The sequence below is a fragment of the Eleutherodactylus coqui genome, chromosome 1 (assembly GCF_035609145.1).
Source record: "Eleutherodactylus coqui strain aEleCoq1 chromosome 1, aEleCoq1.hap1, whole genome shotgun sequence".
Taxonomy (NCBI): domain Eukaryota; kingdom Metazoa; phylum Chordata; class Amphibia; order Anura; family Eleutherodactylidae; genus Eleutherodactylus; species Eleutherodactylus coqui.
The window spans coordinates 97936880-97963837 of NC_089837.1; the positions used below are offsets into that span (position 1 = coordinate 97936880).

The 26958-nt window shown below is 42.7% G+C and overlaps 1 protein-coding gene across 1 annotated transcript in view; it reads right to left on the reverse strand.

The window, feature by feature from the left end:
* Positions 1-2141: 2141 nt before the first annotated feature.
* The window catches only part of SPHKAP (SPHK1 interactor, AKAP domain containing), a 196676-nt gene continuing 171859 nt past the window's right edge, over positions 2142-26958 (reverse strand). Inside the window, exons 7-12 of the mRNA XM_066598216.1 lie at positions 21379-24796; positions 9228-9404; positions 8553-8642; positions 5556-5602; positions 4655-4839; positions 2142-2853 (exon numbers count right to left, since the gene is read on the reverse strand). Of these exons, the coding sequence (XP_066454313.1) occupies positions 2710-2853; positions 4655-4839; positions 5556-5602; positions 8553-8642; positions 9228-9404; positions 21379-24796 (4061 nt within the window). The 3' untranslated portion in view covers positions 2142-2709. The remainder of the gene's footprint in view (positions 2854-4654; positions 4840-5555; positions 5603-8552; positions 8643-9227; positions 9405-21378; positions 24797-26958) is intronic.

The window sequence follows — 26958 nt, forward strand, 5'->3', positions numbered from 1 at the left end:
ATAGAAGTGCATTTAGAGCAGCATCTTAATGTCACTGTCCAAATGCCCTATAATCTAATGCATTTCTAGCACATTGAAGAGTGGAGGCGGTCTGTTGTAATGTACTGAATACTATCATAAAAGCCCCTATACACATTAGACTTCAGTTTTCCGAACCTGTTCATAAAGGTGGCCGACTCTCTAATGTGTATGGGCAGATGACGTCACAGGAAAGAAGGATCGGGGCATTGCATTTCAACTCTAACTCCTTTTGTGCCGTGGGAGAGTCGGCACCAGAGCTGTCTAACTGCTGTTTACCTCCCTAAATGTGCAGATGTTTGGCTGAGCACAGTGTTCATCTGTATGAGGGTGTCGGGGGAAACCATTGTCGGGCCAATATTCATTTGTCCAAGAATCGCTAATGGAAATGGTCTCTAAAGGTGTCCATACACCTTCAACAACTGTTAGTTGTTTAATCTCAGAGTATCTGACTATCCCACCCATGTATGTTCCTTTTTAGCTGATCGTGTTCATAAGGGACCAATTTGGATCGTGGATACTGTATACATAAGGCAATGTCTTATCTAATATATAACTAAAAGTTCACAGATAGCGAATCTTTGATTTATGTCTAGTATGAATGTTGTAAAGTGAGGCACAGCTATTACAAATCTGTTTACCTCAAACCCACTATTAAATACTGCAGAGCTTAAACTATTATCTGCAAGGATGAAAAGAAGCATGAAAAGTCTGTCTACTGGTATAACAGGGGGTGCTAACATACAGTTCTGTCCAACATGCAACTTTCCACAAACTTTCTCACAAACAACACCAATTCAATACAATACCGTGACATTCTTGTAAAACCCTTGACAAGCGTCAATGCACATCGCAACCACTGGGTGGCCACACACAGAATACCATATCATATACATCTCCCAACAGAGTATTCTAGATTCATGTTTTTTTTTCTAAAGCTGTTCTTATGTCAAACATTTCTGGATATGTTGAGCAGAGAGGAAGAGTAAGGAAGGACGTGTATATGATACTATGGATGCTATGAAGGAGTTGTGGGGTGGTATAGGAGTAACAAATTTAATTCATATTCTCCCATCTATTATGTAAAACCAATCTAAAAATGGATAACCCTGCAGTACTTAATCTGATAATTTCCACAATCCAGTGTAACTCTCAGTTTTTGTATATTTCTATTGTATAACTGTCCGATAAGGTACTAATTTGCTAAACTAAACAAAACTGTCACATTCTCCATTTCTCTAGATCATATGAATCGGATATCCTATGTAAAAATTATTCCTGACAATATGCGTAGACAATGGTTACACCTTTAAAGGGGTTGTCTCACTTCCAAAGCAGACAGCTCTGTGCATTGCCCAATGGCTCGGGCTGGTACTGCTTTACTTCAATAGGACTCAGCCTGCAGTACCAACCTGAGCCACTGTGCAATGAATGGAGTGGTCTGCTTCCTGCAGCAACACAGCTAGAAGTGGGACACCCTTTTAAGGTAGATTTAATTTACAGCATATATTCTGTCATCCATCTTGCATATTCACAGGTTTCCATGATACGGCAGCATTGTAGCCGCAGCTTAAAGTGAGTTTCCACCTTTTATCACCAAGTTAGTACATCAAAAATGTTGTGCTTTTTAAAAAATATCTTGATACTAGTAAGCGATCTATTTTCCTCATACAGACCAGCAAATCCCTTGTAAGGGGCTGCTCTCCGAGCCCTGTGTAGTGGCTAGTGCCTGTAACTGAGGGCTGGGATCCCATTGATTTCAATAATAGCTGCACCTGCACTTACAAGTGCCGGCCACTATACAGGAATCAGAGCAGCAGCTTCCGCACTGACAGTGGCTATTGCCTAGAAAACCCCATATAATATTCTGTCTGACTGCAGCAGCCACTAGAGGGAGTCTAGGGGTTTACTGCATACTGCATTGAGTTCAATGTACCATATATCAGTATGCAGTAGCTCCCTCTAGTGGTGGCTGGAGGCAGCCAATATGCTGTGCTTTAAATCTATGTCATTACAGAAGATTTGGAGTTCTGTATCGGAAAAACGAAACTCTGCTATGAAAGATATATTAAGAACTAAATCATCATAGATTTTTTAAACAAACTTAGATTTAATGGTATTTAATGCGGGATATTCTCTTTAAAGAGCTCTTAGGATAAAAGGAGGTGGGTTTACTGGGGTGTGGTTCCCCCCCTTAACACATGCCTGTCTGGACACATCAGGACTGATCTGGTATGCCGCCTTTTCAATAATGGGAAATACGGACATTTAAATTGTCTCATTGAGGAAATTATCTTCTTTTGTGCTATAATGCAATTTGTCATATTTCTCCAGGTCCATCTGCTATAGTGTGTTTTCTCAGTTCCGGTACCATATCGATATGTACTATATACCTCGTTCAAAGTTCATGTACTACAAGCCTTAAAAATATGCACACAGCCCAACTAAATTCTGCAGTTTTAAACATGTTCCATTATGTACATACATAACTATATACGTATACTAGAAAAATATTAAGCATGGCCCACATGCCTAAAAAACTGTGTCTATTACATTCTGAATTTACAATCTCTCAATCTTCTCCCAATAGTGGTATAAAATAAAATGGAGTCTGTTTGCGTTGTAAGATAGGCTGCGAGGTTCAGGCCCCACTGAACCCCATCACTGTCCATATGGTGGCTGGGAAGGATCCTATCCCAGTTCTAAGAGCCAGTCAAAAAAGCTTGGTGTGGTCTCTCTCCTCTGTTCCTGGACCTTGCAGTGTAGAACGAGGGCACTGAATATATCCCCAACTTTCCAGGACTTCGCTTGGACGAGCTGTGTGACTTCCAGGAACTTAATGTAAAAATAAGAGTTAGTTTCAATGAGTGGATCTCAGATATTTGCATTATTACAGTATCTGGAGACTTCACTATATAATGTTTGTTCATATTGTCATCTACACAAACAAAAAGAACTGATTTTTCACACAATGGGGCAGATTTACTGATTCTGTCTGTATTAGTCTAGTAAATCTCTCCCAAAACTATTTTAATAAAGGTGTTTTCTCAAGAAGACAAGCGCTTTCCATATGCCATATTAGGGTGTATAAATCAAATAAATCTTGGTATTTGTATAGCGCCAACTTATTCTGCAGCACTTTCAGGTAATTATTACTTATTACCCCCCACCAAGCTGGGCTCTCATTTTACCAACCTCAGAAGGATGGAAGGCTGAGTCCATCACAAGGCTCGAGTATACACATAAGGGTTGCCTCCTAGGGTCTCCTCTCCATGAGCGAGAGCAGAGAGCCGCTAAACAAAAGTGTTAGGGGCAGTAAGAGGACACTAATAACTTATGGGGCACTAAGGGGGCACTATTGACATATAGATTTTTTCTTGATATCTTCCTGAGAACTGACGCAGCGTTGCTTTCTGTGCACCTCTGTCATTTGATGCAGATCGTTTGGCATGATGCTGTAGATCAAGACTATTTTTTATGTGGTGAGCTGTTTGTATTTGTATTTGTACTAGTGACATACAATGACACTAAGGGGGTACTGTTAACTCTCAAAGAAGATGCATCGGCCCGTCTACATTGGTACAAGGAGCATCGTTATTGGACAGTTAAGCAATGGAAGAATGTTCTATAGAGTGATGAATCACACTACTCCATCTTCAAATCAGATAGACGTACCTGGGTGTAAAGGAGCCTGGGGAACGACTTTTGCCAAAGTGTTGCACCAACAGTTAAGCACGGCGGAGGTTCTGTTATGGTCTGGGATGTTTTACGTGGCATGGTCTTTGGCTGTTGGTTGTAGTGACAAGGACCATGGACATGGAGGTGTACTTTGATATTCTAGACAATGTGGCGGTACTGGCAACGGTCAGCAATACTCCCAACAAGACAATGTGCCTTGTCACAAATCCAACTCTACTTCATGTTAGTTTGTGCCTATAGATGTGAAAATATGCCCCAGAGATAATCCAATGTCATTAGGACCACCGGAGGCCGCACATTGGCGAGAGCAATATCTGGCTGTGATTTACGGCCCAATAGCGCTCTCGCAAACCTTCTAAGGCCTCAGGATGCGAGGCGTTTTTATATGAAAGCAATGGGAGAAGATCGCGATCCCCTGCCACGGCTGTGGCAGCTGCAGCAGGGGATTCTTTGGATGTGAAACCCCTGGATGCTGTCACATCCAGGGGTTTACCCCGTTCGCAATGGGGCTGGCAGCAGCAGTGCTGGCCCCCTTGAAAACATAGTGAGAACATTGCTATCTCCTGCCGCTGGGATAATAATGGACATGCTGCATTTTTGTTTTCATGCTGCATCACAAGCCTTAAAACATTGCATGTATGAAGTGAGCCATTGGAAGCCATTTGCTTCATAAAACACGCGATTTCATCGCCAATGTGAAGGTGCCCTAAGTATTAATATATGTAGTTAAATAGCACTTTTGATTCTTCCTCAGGTGTTACTTTTGGTAGGATAATGTGGTGTATCTGATGCCTAATTTCAATGTCTAATTCGAAGCAGGTCGTTTGAAGTTGACTTCTCAACCCTTAGACAAAGCATGTGTCACCTACTTCCTCACTTGGTGCTACTCCTCACATCACTTCCGGTTATACAAGCAGAGGCGGCGATCAGACGTTACCTTCTGAATCCGGCTTTCCTGAGATTTTCTGAAGAACACCGCGGGAATTCCCAGCTCTGATGCCGCGATCCACTGCAGAGTAATGCGGAGTTCATAATCAGAGCAGTCAGAATCCAGGTCAATGTTTAAGACAGAGACTTCCTGCTGACAGCTAAGAGTGCCGACCGATAACCCGGAGGTACATTCTAAAAAGAGAAGCGATTGGTACCAGGTATTACTTAATTGAACTGGTTATGAGAGCAAAAATCGACAAACTGTGTGTTTTAAGTGGTTCTTTTGCTCTTTCAGATCAGCGTATGGGCAAAAGAACGCGTCTGATTTGTGCGCATATCTGCACATCTTACTGTACTTTTTTGTGCATATTCACGTGGGAGTAGGATGCCCCCCTTCCTGATTTAAAAGGCTACTTAGCCTAATGAGGTCCAGGTGTGTTCTTCTCTGCATGGGTTTGCAATGTATTTCGTGCATCCTGTTGTGTTTTGCATGCACACCCCTATAGACTTCTACGGGGCCCTTTGGCACACGAATTAGGGCATGTTTTGTCTTTTTGCAGGCGCATGCAAAATACTGAACATGAGAACAAATCCATTGATATCAATAGGTTCTATTCTATTTGTATTGCGTATGCATTTTTTGCACGTCCATGTGAAGGAGCCCTAAGGCCCTAATGATGAATGAGAAGTGAATGAATTTTCATTCGCTGTTCAATCGTTGGCTGTGTTTACAATATCATTCCAATTCGCACGATCCTATGGTTTTGTGAACAACAATCGTTCCGTATAACAGGGCCCTGCAATATTACAACCTGACAATGGGTTTCAGAAATATGGTCCCTATGCCTCCAACGAGGCTCCCTGTGGGCAACGAGCTCTTCAGGTTCTTTGTGTATACAGAAACTCACCATCTGGATTTTCCTCCAAATCCTTGGTCATTGTCTTTGCTGGTTTTCTTGTAAAGAAAGAAAGAGGAAGTTATTAAAGCCATGCAAGCCTGAGGACATTCAATTTTAAAGGGATTGTCCAGTATCATAAAAAAATGTTGGCATCTTGTTTTAGAAACAGTGTCACATCTGACCATCAGTAGTTTCTGGCATTGCAGCTCATTCCTATTCATAAATGAGGCTGAACTACAGTACCAGACATAGTCCAAGTATCAAAGCGGTGCTGCTTTTGAAAAAAAATGTAGAAATCCCAAACTTTATTTATAATCCTCTTTAAGGGTGCACACCCAGCCGATATACGGCGTCTCTCTCTGCAGAGGGAGGAGGCTGGAAGAGCCAGGAGCAGTGCACTGAGCTCCCGCCCCCTCTCTGCCTCCTTTCTGCCCCTCTGCACTATTTGCAATGAGGGGAGGCAGAACAGGGGTGGGGCTAAATTATGGAATTAGCTCCATCCCGCCTCTCCTTATTGAAAATAGTGCAGAGGGGCGGAGAGGAGGCAGAGAGGGGGCGGGAGCTCAGAGCACTGCTCCCGGCTCTTCCAGCCTCCTCCCCCTGTAGAGAGAGACGCTGTATATCGGCTGAGCGTGAAACCCAGCCGATATACGGTCATCTGAATGCGCCCTTAGTTAGGTGTTTAAAGGGGTATCCCAGACTTTTTATTGATGACCTACCCTCAGCTGTTTTTACATAGTACAGGATATAGGCTGTGAATGGTACTGAAAGTTCAAGGGGAATTCTGAAAACCAAAAGTTTTTTTCAAGCTTTCACTCACTGGATAGGTGAAGACTGATACATCAGTGGTTGTCCGACTGCTGAGACCCCCATCAATCCCAAAAACGGGGCTCACAGAACACCCCTATAAATTAAAGGGGTTGTCCCGCGCCGAAACGGGTTTTTTTTTTTTCAACCCCCCCCCCCCGGTCGGCGCGAGACAACCCCGATGCAGGGAGGTAAAGAAAGCTTACCGGAGCGCTTACCTTAATCCCCGCGCTCCGGTGACTTCAATACTTACCGCTAAAGATGGCCGCCGGGATCCTCTGTCTCCGTGGACCGCAGCTCTTCTGTGTGGTCCATTGCCGATTCCAGCCTCCTGATTGGCTGGAATCGGCATGTGACGGGGCGGAGCTACACGGAGCCTGCATTCTGCACGAGCGGCTCCATAGAAGACTGCAGAAGACCCGGACTGCGCAAGCGCGGCTAATTTGGCCATCGGAGGGCGAAAATTAGTCGGCACCATGGAGACGAGGACGCCAGCAACGGAGCAGGTAGGTATAAAACTTTTTATAACTTCTGTATGGCTCATAATTAATGCACAATGTATATTACAAAGTGCATTATTATGGCCATACAGAAGTGTATAGACCCACTTGCTGCCGCGGGACAACCCCTTTAAGCTACAATTATTAGTGAAATTTTTTAAACTGCAGAACAAAGTGATTTCTTGTAATAAAGACCATAGCCCTGAATTTAACCTTTGAGTCCCTTAGAGACTCCAGGTAACAGCTTGCAGCTGAGACTCCGCCCATGCGAGCCCACCAATGGAAGCATGATCTTGCCCATAAGGCCTTCAAGATCGTGGAGCTTTTGGCAGCCACGACTGAGACTTTGCTTCGCCTAATATGGTTAGTGAAAAATAGCGGCCTAATTACAAGTGCCACTTAAAGAGGTTCTCAGTGACTACATAAATGTAGCTAAATAACAAAGCTTACACATTCTCTCATTTTCTAAAATACACTCAGCTCCGGTCTGATCCCCCAAGTGCTGATCTCAGGGCCTACGGCTGAGGAATATGCATATGACGTATGTTATAAAGGGATTAATGTCCATATCCCTCATTCACAGACAAGAGGTAATTAAGAATTCATTTCCACAGTTCTTTGTATATTTGGCAAAATAAATTGTAGCAGAGACTATAATAGGAAACTAGAGCATTTGACGTGCTATATTTATGTATTCATTAGTAGAAAACTATGTATCTTTCATTTTTTGGAATAAGAATCTTCATACTACAGGGTGGCCTGATACTCTGCTTCATAGAAAAGGTAGTCTAAGAAATTCAGCCTGAAAAAGGAAGTCCATCCAAAACAGATCTTAATTAAAGCAAACAGTGTCAGGCAGCTGCTGCCAAGGCAAATAGGATCATGGGGCGCGTCAAAAGAGGTCTAGGGGCCCATGACGAGAACATTGTTCTTCCTCTTTACAAGTCACTGGTCAGACCACACATGGAATATTGTGGATAGTTTTGGGCACCGGTACTCAAGATGGATGGATTAAAGCTTGAGCGGATACAAGGGTGGGCAACTAAAATATTAAATGGAATGGGCGTACTACAATACCCAGAACGGGTTATCAAAATTGAGGTTATTTAGTTTAAAAAGATGGCAGAGAAGCGACCTAATAACTATGTATAAATATATCAGGTGACAATACAGAGATCTCTCCCATGATCTGTTTATACCCAGGACTGTGACTGTAACAGAGTGGCGTCCTCTATGTCTAGAGGAAAGAAGGTTTCTACACCAACATAGAAGGGGGTTCTTTACTGTAAGAGCAGTGAGACAATGGAACTCTCTTCCTGAGGACGTGGTGATGGCGAACTCGATAAAAGAGTTTAAGTGGGGTTTCTTGAATGTAACAATATTACATGTTATAACCACAAATAATTTCAGAAGGATCGGTGATCCGGGGATTATTTCGATTGCCAGATTTTCGGTATAAATACTATTGGCATCTTACGTACTATTTTCGGTGCCCCCCAAAATCTATCCATTAATTATGTCATAACATAACATTTTCCATGTTGTGCCATTTGGCAAGCAGATCCTTTGAACACTGCAATGATTGCTTTAAATTCTCTTTTCGCACAGCAATCATTAGTCCTGCATCTATGTGAATAGGCAATAAGAATGCATGCTAATGAACTTTACTAATAAACTCAATAATAGACTATACACTTACATGTCTGGTATAATCCCCGGAGGAACAATCTCCAGGAACGCGTCTAGATCTACGGCGCCCATACTGCTCCTCGTGCTGCCATTGCCATTGCTGTAAGGAAAGAACAGACAGAAGGATTTATGAGACAATCATTCTTGGGGTTTATATCTTATTTAGTTCTATTTATTCACCTTCCAAAAATACATCTCAGCACCCCAAGGAGGAATAAACAGACCTTTCTATTGTATTAAAGTTATATAAAAGTGTCCCCAATGTGACGACAACTAGTGAGGTTATCGCTGAGAATATTTTATTGAAACTCCAAAAACAATGTCGCACTGCATTATCTGCCATACGTCATCTGGTTATTCATTGAAGGCCTATTTCCTGATCACACATGAAGGCAACATTGTTTAGTGCTGATAACCACATATTGCACTCTACTATTTCCTTTTCAACCTTCCTGCTCCTTGATTGGGAAGCCAGGACTACAGTGAAGACTGATACGTATATAGATTTATACCAAAGAAATATTTGCATGTCATTGAGGACCTGTACAAAGTTGGTAGAGACCTGTACTTCCAGGTACTCCTTATTTAGGGTCAACAGTGTTTTATTCCTGATCGTATACCATTGTATGGTCAGATCAGTGGAGCAAAGACTTTCTGGATGTTGTATGCATGGTGCCAGTTTTACCTTGTGGATCGTTCACTCAGCTGTAGGAAGCTGCTAGTGTCCTCTGGGTTCTCCTCGTCATTCACAAGCTGGGACCAGCTCCCTGTGCTGTCCTCACTGCTGCTCAGAGGAGTAGGATGGTCAGGCCTCGGCCTCCTGTCTGTAGACCTCTCACTACACTGCTTTACCTGGCATGACCTGGTTTAAAACATGACATGTTACAGCAAGCCTGCAAATTGCAATGATGTATAGAGATATTGACATTGGTTTTTTGGTTTAAAGGGAGAGTCTACCTTTGCAAATAATGTTTTATTTTTTAATATAGTGCATGTAAAATAAACAAATTAAGCAAATTTTGTGTTGTTTTGTGCCTGTAGATCCTACACAAACCTATGCACCTCCATGGTAACAGACTATAAACAAATCCTCCGTGTAGTTTAACCATGCATTATACTCCTTTCTTTCTGTTCCCTACTGTCACGTATCAGAATCTCAGCCATGGACTTCACTCACATCCTCCCTCTGGTAGTTATGGCTCCCCCTTCTTCCTATTCCTGTCACAGGTTGCAGGCGCCGCATCCTCCCCTGTACTCGGTCATCTATCACTGCTGTCTGAAGGGGGCACTTGCATGCACAGCTTGCCTCTTAAAACGCCAGCATGCATGCCCAGCTTTCCTCTCCCCAGCCAATCCTGACAGGTCTCGGTCTATTTAAGACTCTCTCTCCCAATAGACTATAGGGTACCTAAGCAATTTGTTTTTGTAGTGGGCACAGGTAGTATATTGTCCTGACTGTTTCCTGGTTTTGATCTATGCCTGTTCTACTCAGCTTTCCTGTATTCTCCACTCCTGACCTTAGCTTGTTTATTAACCCTTGGCCTAATTGATTGTTATTTGAAACTTCCACCTGTCTTAACATTGGCTCTAAGACCACGTCTTTAGTCTGCTCCTCTGCATCACAGTAACTCAGTAACTGTAATCAGTCTGCGTCAGATGCCACATAACTGAGACATCTGAGGTAATGGTCTGAGGTTCCCTGCTGTGAAGACCAAATCCTGAGTGGTAGGTTAAAGAGTGAAACCAGAGGACTACAGGTGCTACCCCCAAATCTAGCCCTAAGCCATTTTACTAATGTACAGTTGGTAGATTAAAAAGAGATGACTTTGTGTATATGTATATGCATTTCTTTTTGTATTATTTCTACTTTGAAAATCATTATTACACGAGGGTGGAGAAATATTAACCCTTTCCAATCTACTGTATGACGTCTTCCTACATTCTGATTGAAGCTTGTACAGCTCCAATGTCAGAAGACGTCCAACAGGGTATTCTTACTGTCTATTGCCAGCCACTCCACTGTCAGAGCCTCTCTGGCGCACACACACTGGCTTTAGCCAGCAGATGGCACCGTTGTATAACAGCAAAAAGATAAAGTCTTTTTGGAAACCCTGAATCCAAAATTGGAAAGGGTTAATGTGATATTTCAGGATTTAAAGGAGTATTCTCAGAATTGTCTTTTATCACCTATCTACAAAATCGGTAATGAAAGTACTAAGTTGTACTCGACTGTCTCTGGTAGTCCCATTGAAAATGAATGGAGTCATGGCTCCATTTGAGCTCCTTCTCACCCCACCTACACAGGGGTTGCAGTGAGAAGGACAGTGAGACACGGACAAAAAAATTGCCATTCTTCTCAGCAGTGAGGGTCCCAGCAGAGAAACCCCAAACAATAAGACTTTTATCACTTATCCAATGGAAAAGTGATAAATGTCATTTCTGGAAATACACTACACTTTCAAATACTGATTGCCTATTCTTAGGATAGGGCATCCATATCAGATCAGTAGGTTTCCAATTTCCGACACGTCTGACAATTAGCTGTTTGATGGCGCTGTGACGTTCTGGTAAATGCTTAGGCCTGCTCTTTGGCCTATGACATCATGTTCGTTTAACACCTGGCCTTTCAGCAGCTCATTCTTATTAGGCTTTATTAGAATGGGCATATATCGGCTGCCGTTTTCACAGCCAGCCAATATACGCTACCTTCTGATGCATTGGATTCCAATGCATCAGATCAGACGGGCGATTTTCCGCCGCATAAAAGCACCCAGCCAGCCAAGATAGCTCATTTTGGCTGGGGCGCTTTTATGCTGGCCAGGAAAAATAGTTCTGGAATTATCTTTCTGGCCAGAATACGTCAGCCGCTGCATAGACTTCTATGGGAGCCTATGATAGCTGCCGTAGAAGGGAGGTGGGAGGGAGTTTAGCAGCGTGATATATGACATAAGACAAATGGCAAATTTGTGTGCCCGTTCACGTGTTTTTACGGCGGACACATAAAACGCCTACGCTCGTGTGATAGAGCCCTGAAAGCGTATGGGATTGAGCTGCAGTACCAGGCACAAATATTGCACAACATATGGCACTGTGCTTGTTATACGAAGAGCCTGAGCATCATGACCCTCTTCAAACAGCTCATCCGTAAGAATGCAAGGAGTCACACCTCCACTGATCTAATATCTACATAGGTCGTGGCATGTATCTATGGGTAAAAGCTGGCTCCAGCTGCAGGATGGTGCAGGCTCAGCTGCTGATCCTGCGCCATCCACATGACATAAGTTTATGTCCTGTTGTGTTAAGTACCTCGCAGCCAGGATGCAAACTTACATCCTGTGGCGTTAAGGGGTTAAACAGCATGTATGCAAGTACTTGGATAAGAATGGAGTAATTAACCAGAGACATGCTAGACGAATGTAATTTCCTTTTATGACAGAATCACCAAGTGGGTTGATCAGGGAAATCCAGTAGATATAGTATATCTTGACTTTAATAAAGCATTTGAGAAAGTATCTCGTATGATCGTTGTTGAAAAAAATGACCAAATATGGGATTGACAAGGCAACTGTTAGATGGATTCACAACTAGCTGAGTGATCGTACTCAAAGAGGGTCATAAATGGCTTCACATCCAACTGGAAAAAATGTCTCAAGTGGAGTACAACAAGGCTCTGTCCTAGGCCCAGTGTTGTTCAACATTTTTCTAAATGATCTGGAGGAGGGAATTGAGGGAAACTGATCAAATTTGCTGACGACCCAAATCTAGGAAGAATGGCTAACACTAGGGAAGAGAGAGAGAGGATTCAAAAATATAGACAAGCTTAAACAGTGTGCGGTGACTATCAGAATGGTATTTAACAAGGAAAAATGCAAAGTCCTACATCTTGGCAAGAAAAATAAAAAAACACATACATGATAGGAGAAATTGGGCTAAGCAACAGCACATGTGAAAAAGACTTGGGTATACTAATAGATAACAGACTGAACATGAGTCAACAGTGTGATACAGTATCAAAAAAGACAAACACAATTCCGGGATGTATTAAGAGAAGCATAGAGTCTAGATCACATGAGGTCATTATCCCCCTCTACTCTTCCTTGGTCAGACCTCATCTTGAATACTGAGTCCAGTTCTGGGCACCCCAATTTAAAAAATACATGAACAAACTGGAGCAAGTTCAGAGAAGAGTTACCAAGATTGTGAGAGGTCTGCAAATCATGTCCTATAAGTAATGGTTAAAGGATCTGGGACTGTTTAGCTTGCAAAAGAAAAGGCTGAGAGGAGACTTAATAGCTGTCTACAAATATCTGAAGGGCTGTCACATTGCAGAGGGATGTGACAAGTCAAAACTTGCACCAAGGAAGACAGCACCTATTCTCAATGGGATAAAACTGAAAGGGAGGAGACACAAATTGAATATTAGAAAAACTTTTTGACAGTGAGGGTAATCAATGAGAAGAATATGTTGTAAACAGTGGCTGGGAAGACAACTATCTGGGATGGGATGCGTGGAGCAGGGAATTGGACCTGATGACCCTGGAGGTCCCTTCCAACTCTACAATTTTATAATTCCATGGGACCAAAAATTAGGTTAGCTAATTTGCCCTCCAGAAGGTCCCCAATGCAGCCAAAGCCCCCTAAATTGCATGAAAAACAGCCACACCTCTGGGGAACACTGTGCTCCTCTCAAAATTTGTCAAAATAGTGTACAGTGGTGTAGGCGTCAATCATAGCACAGGGATGTCACTGAAAACAAAAGAAGGCCTACATAGGGTCTCTGTTAGGTTGTGCTCCTAGGACCTGTTGTTCTATGGGTTTCCAGGAGCACACCTTCACAGGTGTGGGATAATTAAGCTGGCTGGGTGTGGTGTTCTCCAGCCAGCCAATTCCCACCGGTCTGCTGCACATATATAGCAGCTCCTCTGGCTAGAGTATGCTGGTTTCACAACACCCTGGTGTTTGCTCTTATGCCTGTTGTTCTGTGTGTGTGAACAGGGATGTGTTCTGTGGGTCTGCACAAGTGGCCAGACATGAGGTATGTACACTCCTGTTCTGTGTTGCATGCATTTTATGGTGTGTTGGTGTGAACTGTGTCCTGTCTGCTTGGATCGTTTACCATCCAGGGCAAGTTAGGTCCTTAGGTTCCAGCGTGGCTCCTTCCATATTGGGATGATAGCCCCGCTTGCAGGCAAGATTCGTGGAGCAAGTTGTCTTGTGAGAGTAGGGACCCATGAGACAATGAGGACCCTTGTCATTGCCTTATGGTCTTAAGTATCTTGGCCAATATACAAACTAATACCTTGTACTATTTCAATTCCATCTGTTTATACGTGCAGGTATGCCAGGTGGGTGTTTGGGGCTTTTTTCAGTCATTGTGTATGTCTGCCAGTTAACTTTTCTATGGTGTTCCGTGTGTGCATTTGCAAAAAGATTTATGGTTCCAGAGCCAGGGTTTCCAGGTCGGACGTGACAAGTCAAAACTTGCACCAAGGAAGACAGTACCTATTCTCATTTGCACAAGGAAAGACTAGAAGCAATGGGATGAAACTGAAAGGGAGGAGATACAAATTAGATATTAGAAAAAAAACTTTCTGACAGTGAGGGCAATCAATGAGTGGAACAGGTTACCGCTGGAGGTGGTGAGTTGTCCTTCAGTGGAAGTGTTCCAACAAAGGCTGGACAAATATCTGTCTGGGATGATTTAGTGAATCCTGCACTGAGCAGGGGGTTGGACCAGATGACCCTGGAGGTCCCTTCCAACTCTACAATTCCATGATTCTAGGATTCTGTGCTGCTTGTTTTAAAATCAATGTAATAAATTTTATGAGGAAAATTCTGCAAGATGAACGCAACACTCAATCACGGGGCCTGGTCCCAGCAAGAACTGTAGAAATTTCATCATGCAAGACAGCAGGTGTGCTGCTTGTTTTAAAAGCAATGTCATTAATTTCAGGTGGACAGAACAGCCAGGAACAGGCCTATTCCAAGGAAAAGCTGTAGAGATACAGCTGTTTCTCATGTTTTAGAAAATTTCATTTTGGGAGAAAAAGGAGGGAGCTAAGGCAATGTCTAAGCACATCCACATATGAGCTGACATACTCTTGGACCATCATGAATACCGTCTGCCTGTGACTGTCAGTCCTATCCTGTGTTTTTAGTGCAGGCTGCGATGAGATGAAAAAACTATGCCACACCCCTGTTAGACTTTCTCCTGCCACTGGTGGTGCTGCTGCAGCGGCTTCCTGCTCATCCACCATGAGCCGCATAGCTGCGATCCATTGTGTATGCATCCCTGAAGCCAAGTGGAAATGCTGTGCTCAAGCTGCTTAAACAGTCTGTTCTGATAGTGCAACATTTTGAGCTCCCTCTCCACTGCTGGAATGCAATTTGTCAATTTGGCCTTGTACTGGGGACCAAGAAAGGTGGCCACCTAGTAATGATTTTTTTTAATGTGGGCTTTGTGATGGTCCTTCTGCAAGCACTGCAGCATAAAAACACTCATATGCCTCAAAGTGCCTAAAGATGATGGCTCACAATTCTCGGGATCAGGCTTAAGAGTGTCCTCCGACTGGTCCCGCCATCCACATAGAATAGTTTCCCTGTCTCTGGTCTTATATTTTTCCTCTCCTCTTTCTCATCTTCTATACTACTCCCATTGGTGGAGAAACATGTTTCAGAAAATGCCTCCCTTTCTTGCCCAAAGCAACCTTTCCTGCAGTGTTAAGTAATGGCAGACTGGCCAGACAGTTGGGAGATTGGTATCCCTTCCCCCTATCCCTGAGGCTCTGTAGCATCTGTTCCAGCAGGCAGACAACAGGAATGGTCACTGAGCACTGCGTCATTATGACTGACCATTTTGATTACTTCCTCGAAGCAGGCGAAAATGGCCCACACGTCTTTGATCTGCAGCCATTTTACAGATGTCAAGTGATTGACCTCCATACAACATCTGCTAGTGGCATACACCATTTGGTATACCATGATCGCTCTCTGCTGCTGTCTTAACGTTTGCAACATATGCAAACTGGACTTCCACCATGTAGGGTCATCACAGATGAGATGTCTGAATGGTAACTTGAACTGTCGCTGCAGCTCTGCCAGACAAGAGGTGGCTGGGTGTGAACGCCAAAATTGGGAGCACAGTTTCCTGGCCTTCTCCAGCCCTGGATGTAAATCTGGGTAATTGTTTAGAAAGTGCTGCACTACCAGGCTCATCACATAGGCCAGACAAGGTATGTGTGTGAAATAGCCAAGGCAAATGGGCTGCCAGCAGGTTGGCCCCTTTGTCACACTCGACCTTGACTGGCTTCAGATTGTGTGGAGTCAGCCACGTGTCAGCCTAGTCCTGCAGAGCCATTAACAACTCTTTGGCCAAATGGTTGCGCTCTCTTAGATATACGAGTTTTAGGACAGCATTTTGGCATTTACCATATGACCTGTTTCACGTGCTGCAGATGTAAGACACGGGCAGAAACACTTCTAAGGATTGGCAGCAGGCTTTCCTCACCTCCTGCAGAATGTGGAGCTGTTGCTTCAGGTGGAGGCGCATGAAGTGCCAACTTGTCCCATCCTCTACCACCTCTACCCCCACCACCCACACATTCTTCATTTCTTTTTCATCTTTTAGATTTTTTATTTAGTTTGTTTGATTCACTTTTTAGTGTAGTATTATGTAACTTACCAGCTAACTTTTCAGTTTGCAGAAAACCACCGCTACCTGCGTAAGGCCTGCAAATAATTTATAGTGGGCGGAATGGTAAATTTGAATGATGGCTAACGTCGCTGACATGCACTCTGTGTATTTGCTGTTTCCCTGTTTGGTTTTATTTTTGTTTTATATTAGCAAAAAAACGAAACTAAGCAAGCTGCAATCCCTGGGCCGCACAATATGTGAGAACAGAAGGCCACATAGTATAGCCTGTATCTTTGTGAGCATAACTGAATTCCCCAATCCACACTGCTGGTTGTTTAAGGTCTGCAAATCATTCATAGTGGCTGGACTGATGACTTTGAATGATGTCTGAGGCCACAACCGAGAACAACAATATTCCTCACACCAAATCGTATTTTGTTTTTCTTCTTTGCTGCTATATACGTTGACAGTGACAGAAATATACCCTCCCCATCCCAATGCAAATTTCTGAAACCCTTTTAAGTTCTCTGCTGGTATACAAACTTTCACACCAATATATCCTCTGCAGAATATCTGTCCCTATTAACAACAGACCACATCTTATATACGTATATAAAAGTGATGCAGCTTCTCTGTCCTGTCCTCCACTGTAAAATGGCCCGCTGGTTGTACATGGCCAATGTTTTATTTGTCTAGGTCATGTGATGCAAGCATCCAATGAAACTGCTGCCCATATGCAAATATCACATTTGGTGACATCAGCAAGGCGCCCTTGTTTCTGATTGGCTGCATGTTGACCTCTGCAGCAGACATTATGCGAAACTCAATTTTCTTGCAATTTTTGCCCAAATCAGTTTGGACTAACCAAATTCAATTTTGCAAAAATCAGGACGATTTTATTGGCCGGATGATCAAGTTGAGCAAGAGTGCATGATAGATGTGTATTACTTTTACAACCAGCACAAGATTGGGCTAGCTCTCATAATTTGTCGGAATACAAAATTTCTTGGAATGCCTCATTTCTGAAATGGCATCAGAGTCACCTTATAATATGAAGTTGCTGACAGTGAAGATATATTGCTGGAGATATATCGCCCCCCATGAATACATAAATCTAGCACTTGCCTTGCTCTACTTTTCTGCTACATTGTCTTACAATTCATTTCCAAAAATAATCCTGACAAAAAGAATAGATGATACAACTAAACCCAGAACACTTGTGTCAAGTCATATATTCTCTCAGGGCACAGTAACTGAAGGCATGTAGGGCATGTAGGCATCTCCTTAATGGCACATGCTGTGGATAGCAGAGAGATCCTGAAAAATGTGGTCCAGCTTCTAATACTGGCAGCAGCCTTAAAGGTTATAGGCTATTCTTACACTCAGACCGGTTCAATCTACAGTGTTAGATCTGTTCTTGGTGCTCAAAGTGGATATTCTTATTACTTATCATTTATACAGCACCATCACATTCAGTGGGGCAGCAGAAAACAGGGGTAAAAACATAACAATGGCAGTAAAAATCAAGATTACAATGCTAATTGAGATACAAAATAGAAGAGAGCCCTGCCCACATGAGCTTGCAATCTAAAGGGGAGTCTGCTGAAGGGGAGGGTGCTTAACAGATGAGCCAGAAATACTGAGTGAGTCTTTTAACTCCTTAGACCTCCCTCACACAGAAGCGCAGCATATTTCAACGCTGCATTTACTGCAGATTCAGCCCGGTTTCAGCAGCGCTGGCATACGTTATGCCAGCATGTTGGCTGTGTTTTCAGCACAGCTGAAAATGCAGCCAAGGATGCTGAAAAAGACAAAAAAATCAATACTCACCTAGCTGACGCTGTCTGGTCCCTGCTGCTGCTCTCTAGAGCTCCCAGCACTTGTCAAACCGACAAAGGATCTTTTGCTAGTGACAGGGATTAAAATCCCCTGCCTCCAGCAAGAGTTTTGTCTGATTGGCTGAGTGCCGCTGAGTGTCAGCTGGCTCCACCAATCACAGCCAGTGCTGGATGCACCAATCTCAGTCATGCATCTAGCGCTGGCTGTAATTGGCGGTGCCAACTGACACTCTGCGCCTCTCAGCCAATCAGAGCAATCTCTCGTTGGGAGGTGGGGATTTCAATCCCCATCACTAGCAAAAGATCCTCTGTCGGCTTGACAAGTTCCCAGCAGCCTGTTTGGAGATCTGGAGAGTCCCAGACAGCGCCTGTTAGGTGAGTATTCCTTTTTTTTTGGGTAGTGCAGTTAGCTCTGCCAAAAATGTGGTACCAAGTTGTGCCATGTTTTCAGCAGCGCTGAAATTGCTGCCCTTTCATTTCAATGGGCGACGCAGGGCTGAGAATGGCCAAAGATAGGATATGCATCGCTGTCAAAGCCCCACGATCTCCCTTTATACATACCCCAAAGCTGCAGGACGTAACAGTCTTCATGTGATGCAATGTATAACATCCAGTATCTGGTCATACACAGCCTATAACTGCTATCATAATGTTCTTTTTGTACCTACTACAAAGTGCATTCAAGTTCTAAGGTTTTCTAATTTTTTTTTCTCAGAGACAGGAGCATGTGGGGCACGCATTAGAAGATGCCAGCATTCTTCGGGAATTAGTGAGACAGTTGGCAGCTTCATCCAGTGCACAGAACTTACACCACAGCGGATGGAGTTAGAGGTGTTTTCAATACTTAAAATGGCAATGTTCACGTTCCAGGAACAGCGTGTCATTATCCGTTTTCTTCACTTGAGTGGAATAACACCCATTGATGTTCATTGTCAGTTATTGGAGGTAAGCGGTGTTTTAGAAAAAAATTAGAAAACCTCAGAAGTTGAATGAACCTCATACTGTATATGCAGGGAACACTGTTGATTTTGTAAGTGTTTAATATTTTCATGTTATCAAAGTTTATTGCCTTAGAAAAGCGTCTCAGGAGAAATATAGTCTGTGGCTGAAAGGGAATTTCAGCTCTTCATTGGCTAAAAGTACAACAAGCTAGAAAATCAACGACATGAAGTCATGAAATATGTAGGAAGTGTCACTGGAGCGTTGTACTTTTTCTCTTCATCCTATAAGGCTGTAACTACACAAAGCTTGCAGTGATACGTCCAGGAGTTATGTCATCCCTGTCATTGTGAGTCAGCTTCTCTACCACCCCTCCCACTGTGATCGCCCCTTAATTGCCAGGTAAAATGTGTAAAAACCTAAAAAAAATAATAATAAAAAAATAAAAAATAAATTATATATATATATACATATATACACACACATATAATTTTGGTATCGTTGTAATGGTACTGACCCACATAAAAAAGTTCTATCGGATAGTGAGTGTTGTTTAAAAAAAAAAAGGTCAAAGTTCATGTGTTTTTTCATCCTGCCCCCCATCCCCAAATCAATAAAAGGTATTTAGTAAATTATAGTCACCCAAAAGGGAAACAATAAAAATAACAGCTCGCCACACAAAACAAAAATCCCCATATGGCGATGTTGATGGAAAAATAAAAACATTAGCCGATCCGAGTATAAGCCAAGTCAATAAGTTTTACCACAAAAAACTGGTAAAATTTATTGACTCGAGTATATACTAGGTAAAAAAACCGCAATACTCACCTCCCAGCTGGCATCTGTGTCCCTGGCGTGATGCTCTCCCCGGCGGTGCGGCCAGCTGCTTCAGACTTCTCCCTGCTGTCATCTCCCTGGCTCAGTTTTGAATTCCCCCGCCGTCAGCACTGTGTGAGGAAGCGCTGTGATTGGATCAAGCACCAGCCAATCACAGCCGGCGCTCGATAAACCAATCACAGCCATTCAGTGATGTCTTTCAACAACTAGCCAATAACTTTGCAGGGAGGTGTGCGCTTCAGCGATCACGAAAACGTGCGAACAATCGTTCTGCTTTAGCAACTAGAAAGGGTGCATACACAACAAAGTGAGTCACACCTGACATTCTCAGGTGCCACTGTCTATGTGCTGTGAGATGTGCGGGAGCCCGCTCATCTGCATGTTCTATTCTCGCATGAGACTTTTCTGTCTGATATGATTGCAAATAATAAGTTGTATTTTTGCACTATTTTTTCGCCCATGTGAATGCATCCTCAGTGATACAATGGCAGTTGTAGATGTTAGATGATTTCTATTTAGGGAATATTAAAGGACTTATTCTTAAGGTTTTATACTTGTATTATGATAAAGTATACCATATAAAGGGACTGTACAGAGCAAAAATGTGATGTTAACTTTACTTGATAATTTTTTTTTCAATAAATAAATCCAGTTTCAACTGCATCATAAGAGGATGTATCAGTAGTATCAGAAATCTCTATGCTGATTACACCCAGTTATAGACCTCTGTCTAGCAACTACTCGGACGCCTCTGCCCTGTGCCGGTCACTGCACTGGCTGCCCGTCAAATACAGAATTCAATTTAAACTCACTACCCTCATCCGCAAAGCTCTCCACAGCCTCCGCTCCACTAATGAAATCAGATTAAGCACCCCTTTAATTTGAACCTGCCATTATCGCCTCCAACACTTCTCCAGAGCAGCATCAGTCCTCTGGAACACACTACCCTAAACTATCTGGGCAATCCCTGACACACAACTTCAGGCGTACTCTGCTCTAAAAACGCACCTCTTCAGAGAGGCATACCATATCCCCTAAACCAAACCCCTCTGTACTTCCCCCTGATAACATGCTCCCTGTCCTGATGACTCCAACCCTTGCTAGCCACCATCAACTGCTCCCTGCAGTCATACCGATTCAGCCACCACACGGCTTATGTCTGACCATTGTTTACGTGTATAGCATCCCTCGCTCTCCACCTTGCCATACTGTGCACATCTCCAGCCCCTTCTGTATCTCCCCATTATTTGTTGTATGTAAGCTCGTTGGAGCAGGACCCTCACCCCTACTGTCTCCATCAATGGATTACTACATGTTACAGTGGTTTTTGTATTTTTGTACTTTTGTCTTTCTGTATTCCCCCTGTTTTTGTTAGCGCTGTGGACTATGTTGGTGCTATATAAATAAAGATTATTATTATTATTAATAAATCTGGACTTCTAACATCCCCCTTTATTTTTTTCATTGCTTTATGGCCAATATCAACAATCAGGAGATAACCCGGATTTCTGGTTCAAGCCTGTTAATACCACTATAATTGTGAGGAGAAGAGACTTATTCTGTTCATAAAAATCAAACAGCTCTAGTACCTGATGCCTACTTGGCAGATGCTTCGGCCTTCATCCGGTTTTGGAATGTCTTCAAGACAACTGATGTTCTGCGTTAAATGGACGCGATCTTCCTCATCTGTCTCTTCCCTTAGATCTGTTTCAATTTGTATTAAAGGCACCTCCATAGGTCCACTGGAGGAACCAAGCTGGTGAAGTTTAGATTTATTTACAACTATTATTTCTTGATTGTCTATAGATTTGTATCCATTTTGATTATTATTTTTAAAGCTTCCTTTATTTGTGCTCTCATAGGAGTCCTGATTTTGGACTAACAACGATTTTCCACTCTGAACTATGTCCACAGCCAGCTTGTTGGCATATCGGTCCACGTGTGCTGGTGAACCCCTGGGTGATGATGATGCCTCTGCATCTACACTGTCCGTTCTGTCAGCTATGATTTTATTCTTGCGCATCAGCGCCTCAATGGAACTAGACCAGGTTTCATGTATTAACATATCTGTGGCTTGGTCAGTCTGGCACCTTTGGTAAAGACAAGAGTCTGACTTGCAGAGGTTTGTGGAAGAGATAGAATTTGAAGGTTGAATGTTGAGGAAATCACGTGAACTACTCCTTGAAAACCCATCTAGAGAGTTTGCTTTAATTGGTGCATTTACGGTCAGCCGTGCAGTTGATGATCTGGTACAAGGCATGGAAGATTGGCGGAAGCAAAAAGGGGTGCGAGATGGAGGGGGCATTAAATTATTTGTCCATTCTGCAGTATTTCTGCTGGAATACGCTTCTTTACTTTCCTTGTCGATTTCCTTTAACATGTAGCGGTAGAACTCTTCAGTGATACTCTCTGTGCTAGACTGTTTGGAAAGGCAGGTGGGTCTCACATTCAGGTGACTGTTTCTCCTGGAAATCTGCTGCAAAGCAGAATTCAGAATACTGTTTGCATTTCTGCCAGCATAATAGTCTAGTAACAGCTCGAATTCTCTTCCTTCATTTTCCATTTGATTTACCATAAATCTTGAAAATTCATCGGTGATGCTTTCACAGCTGGACTGTTTAGACACAGAACTTGTCCTACTGAACGGCTGTCCTAACATGTATCCAGGGCCCAGTGTGTTGACAAGACTTTTGGCATCCATATCTTCTTCAGGGATACTTTCATAGCTGGATGCTTTACCTCTGTTCCATCTTTCGCAGTGTAATCTGTTCCGAGATAAATTTTGCCCCTGCCATAAAGAATCTGCAACCGATGACTCCGTTAAATTCATGATCTTAGAGGCCACTTCATTGGCAAAAGCGCTGACAGGGTCAGGGGCATCATCAAGGTTCATGGAATCATCCACAACACGATTCATCAGCCGTTCTTTAAGTTCTGGGTGCTCATCGGTCTTCTTTTTTATTTCGCTGAGTCTTGGAGGCCTGTGTCTTCTCACTACTGACCCACCTGAAGAAGAATCTTTTTTCCTTTTCGCCGTCCTGCAAGGTGTCAACAAGCACTCGCTCCCCTTTGCCCATGCACAAAACCAAGGCTGCTTCCCATTGGAGTTCTCTAGACATATGGCAGCTATTTCAGTGGCCATGGAAACTACAGTTTCTGCCAAATCATCTGCAAAGTCTGTCAAACAGTAATTACTAACAGGGTGTTTCAAGGGCAATACGGCTTGTGAAGGGTGCAACATGTTACTACTCCCTAATGACAAATTCAGAGTGAATTCTTTGGCTACGAGTATCTCACCGTGTAGACTATCTTGACTTCCTGAACTCATACTGCTATCCATGGATCCTTTGTCTGACACACAATACCTACAGTCATCGTCTATAAGGATACTTTCCCTGGCTCTTTGATCATTGTGGTGACGTTTGTAGCGCTCCCTCCGCAGGCACTGCTTACTGTAAGTTGCTTTAATTTGCGTTTGACTACTTGTAGTGCAACACATCTCCGCCGGAAGGGTATTGCCTCCACTTATTTCATTAGAAGGCAGTTTGAGTGGAATCGGCTCATTTCTCTGCTCGGGGCTGCTACATAAACTGGTTAACTGACTTTTATTCCAGTGAACAAGATCATCGACTTGACTGTTTCTTCTCTCTAAACCTACAGATTTAGGACTGTCAACTAATGCATTAGAAGGCAAGTCTCCACTTTGCATGAGATCACTCATCTTCCTACAAGTGAAATGCATTACATTGAAAAGAAGTTCAGTAGTAGTTTCCACAAATTCATTGGGTGTGTCGGAGCAATGCTGAACTTCAACACCTTGCTCTGCCTTCTCCGCTGAATGTCTTAAGATAGTATCAGATAAATAGTGAGCAAGGTCATCATTAACCACATCACCTACCTGAGCAAGTTTAGCAGAGCTTACACTGCTCAGGATCTTCTCATTCATAGACTCTAGAAACTCCCCTACATTCTTATATTGGCAGGGGCTGGTTAGTACTAGAGCTGCCTCTTTCAGGAGGGCTTTTGCAATGTTATCTTTGAGTTTTTCCATACTGGTTCCCAATGCAATGCTGCAATGTAGAGCTACAGCTGTTGATGCATCAGCTGCTAACAAAAGTCCACTGGACGTGGCAGGGTAAGGAGTTTGTCTTTGTTCACCTAGACCACAAACAGCTACGGCACTTGCTACTCGAGTCATCCCACACAAAGCAGATGGCAGTGAAAATTCTGCACCCTCTATACCACTTGGAAATCCTATAATGTCTGAGATCGGCTCTTCCACTCTAGGATTATCTTCTACATCAATATTTTCATTATGACCTGAATTTTTTGGATCAGAAGGCTGCGGACTGGAAAGTGTGCCTATTACAGAAGCTGCGCATGCCAACGCTACTTCTAAAGTACTCTGTGTGGAGCCAGTATCCTCATCCGTCCAATGGTCAGAATTGTTTGCAAGGTTCTCCTGCTCAGGCCAATGCGATTCATCAACCCATTCTGTTGGGCTGTCACAACTATCTGGGCTCTGTACGATAACAATTTTTGGAAGATCATTCCATGAGCGAGATGCAGCAGGAGAACCTTCTTTAGAAGTAAGCCCAGAGAGTGCAGAGTCACCAGCTGATATGGAAAGAGCTGCCTCCTTGGTGAATGAGTTGTCAGACTGAGACAGCCGAATAAATGCATCTTGTAGTACACACTCTGCCAAGTTGGTGGCATACTGGCCAGTAGTTGCGGGGTCTTCAAAACATTCTGTGCAATGATCACCTTCACACAATATGCTTTGTAGTACATTATTTTCTATGTACTGATGTTCCTTTCTTTTAGCTGTATAGTCAAAGTTGATTCCTACAAGAGAAGCTCTCCTTTCTTCGGAGTTTCTTCTCATCCCCTCTGTAGACCCAACGATTACATTATGATCTTCACTTCTAAGATTTGCCCGTCCACTTTTTCTGTTCTGAGAATTTTCAGCAGCTTTTCTTTTCACTTTCTTGATATCATCAGGAGGCTCTACAATGAAAAGCATAAAAAAGTAGGTCAGAGCTTGTTTAATGGATCATTCATGAAGAATCTCTAGTATAAATGTGAAGATCACAAGGCAAGTATAGTATATCACCTAGAATACATTTAATCATGTGATAATAATTGGCATACTGAAATCCATGCTATCTTTGACAATAGCCATTTCTGTTCCAAATTTCCTTATAGACTGTAGATATTTTGGGAAAGGCTTAATAGACTTCCCACTTGAAAACTTTTCAATATTTCTATTTCTTTGTTTAATGCTGAATTTCTAAAAAGATGAACTCCAGAATAATAAATGATATATATCTGACATGAAAGGAATATGGAAACGTACACATGGAAAAGTAAATGAACAATGATGGTTTGGATTCCATAAGAGGTGATTGAATTATGTATCACATATGTCTGATGTGTTCCAAGCCAGACTCAATAAATAATACCATCCTAGTTCCCCACTTTTTACTAGCACAGTTTCTGTACTTTCAATGGTTTCATGGGAAATAACTTTCCAGTAGGTTAACAAAGTGAATTTTAAATTTCAGAGTGTACTTTGGTTTCCCTTTGATAGATTACAGGAATTTATACCTTTCTATTTCATGTTCGTGGTATTACAAAAAAATACATAAACATTACTTTTCAGTTATTCTGAAATTAAAATGCATGTATAGAATACTTAAAGTAGTGATCTTAACTCTTTCTTGCCGGTATGCACCTAGCAGGAATTGCTGTATTATTACAATGCAGTGATGGCGCAGGCTCAGGAGCTATACCTGGGCAATAACTAGCAGGAACCACCTGTACTATACAGCTGGCACCCAGCATTAACAGGAGGGCCCCCAGCCATTTAATCCCTTAGATGCAGTGGTCTGTGCTGACCGTGGTTAACACGGTGGTGGGGCTCCAGGCCTGCCATGTCTGTAAAAACTATGGTAATACTAATAATGCAAAGCAATACAGGAGTATTCAGTTTATTATATGAGTGATCAGCGGATTGCTTGTCAAGTCCCCTACCTCTGCTCCATGATGTTGTTATCTTACTGAAGGATATAGTATATTGTCTGTTATATCTCTGTAATCCACAGTTGACATATACTGGAGGATTGATTGTTACAGTTTAGTTTTTTGCCTGCTTCCTTTCTCAGTAATGTTAATTATATTTGGGGAACCGGGCACCATTTGAACAGCGGCATCAGTCAAGGTAAGCATGACTCTTTATTATGTCTGTACACTGTGCTGAGCAGATCTCTGTACTACTATACTACTCTACAGTGACATGCCAAAAGTTATGGGATAAGAACTACTATTGCAAAGTGCAGCAACTTGATGTGGCATTGATTCCACAAGTAAATGGAAGATGTCCAGAGGGATGTTGTACCATGCCATTTGGATATTCACCCATGGTATATAAAGGTGCAGGGTCTCGGTATGAATGGACTTCTCCACCACATCCCATAAATGTTCAGTTGGGCTTATGTCAAGCGAATGTGCAGGCCACACCATTTGCAGGAACTCTCCAGAATGCTCTTCAAACCAATTTTGAACAACTTGGGCCCAATCACACTGTGCATTATCCTGCTGGAATATCCCATCATTGTGGGGGATACATGAAGTAAAAAGTAGCAGATAGTCACCAAGTAGTAAAACATAGCAAACACTGGTGATGTGTATAGCTGGACCAGTGGACCCAACCCATGCCATGACAGCACACCCCACACCAGTATGGAACCACCACTAGCTTGTATGGTGCCTTGTTAACAACTCATGTTGCCTTGCCAGAAGCATGCTGGCCAGTGTTCAACCTCATTCACAAGATAACACCTCAAAATGTATACAGTTGTGGGCATTCCCTAGCCGTCACCTGAAGTAACACCACTTTATAATCAATTTACATACTGCTATTCTAGGACCTTTGGCATGTCAATGTAGGATTTGGAAAAAATATTCATGGGTTTATAGTCTGGATTCCACTTGCATGCATTATACATTATATTACATTATACTGTAAGGAAATTGCAGAATGGTTAGGAGGCACTACCCTAGACCACTAAAGTTAGTGACCTTGACCCTCTACTTCCATAGACCATCAAAGTTTTAGTTAGTTTGAAATATATTTTCCTCAACAGGTTGTCTAAAACCTGGGTATGTCC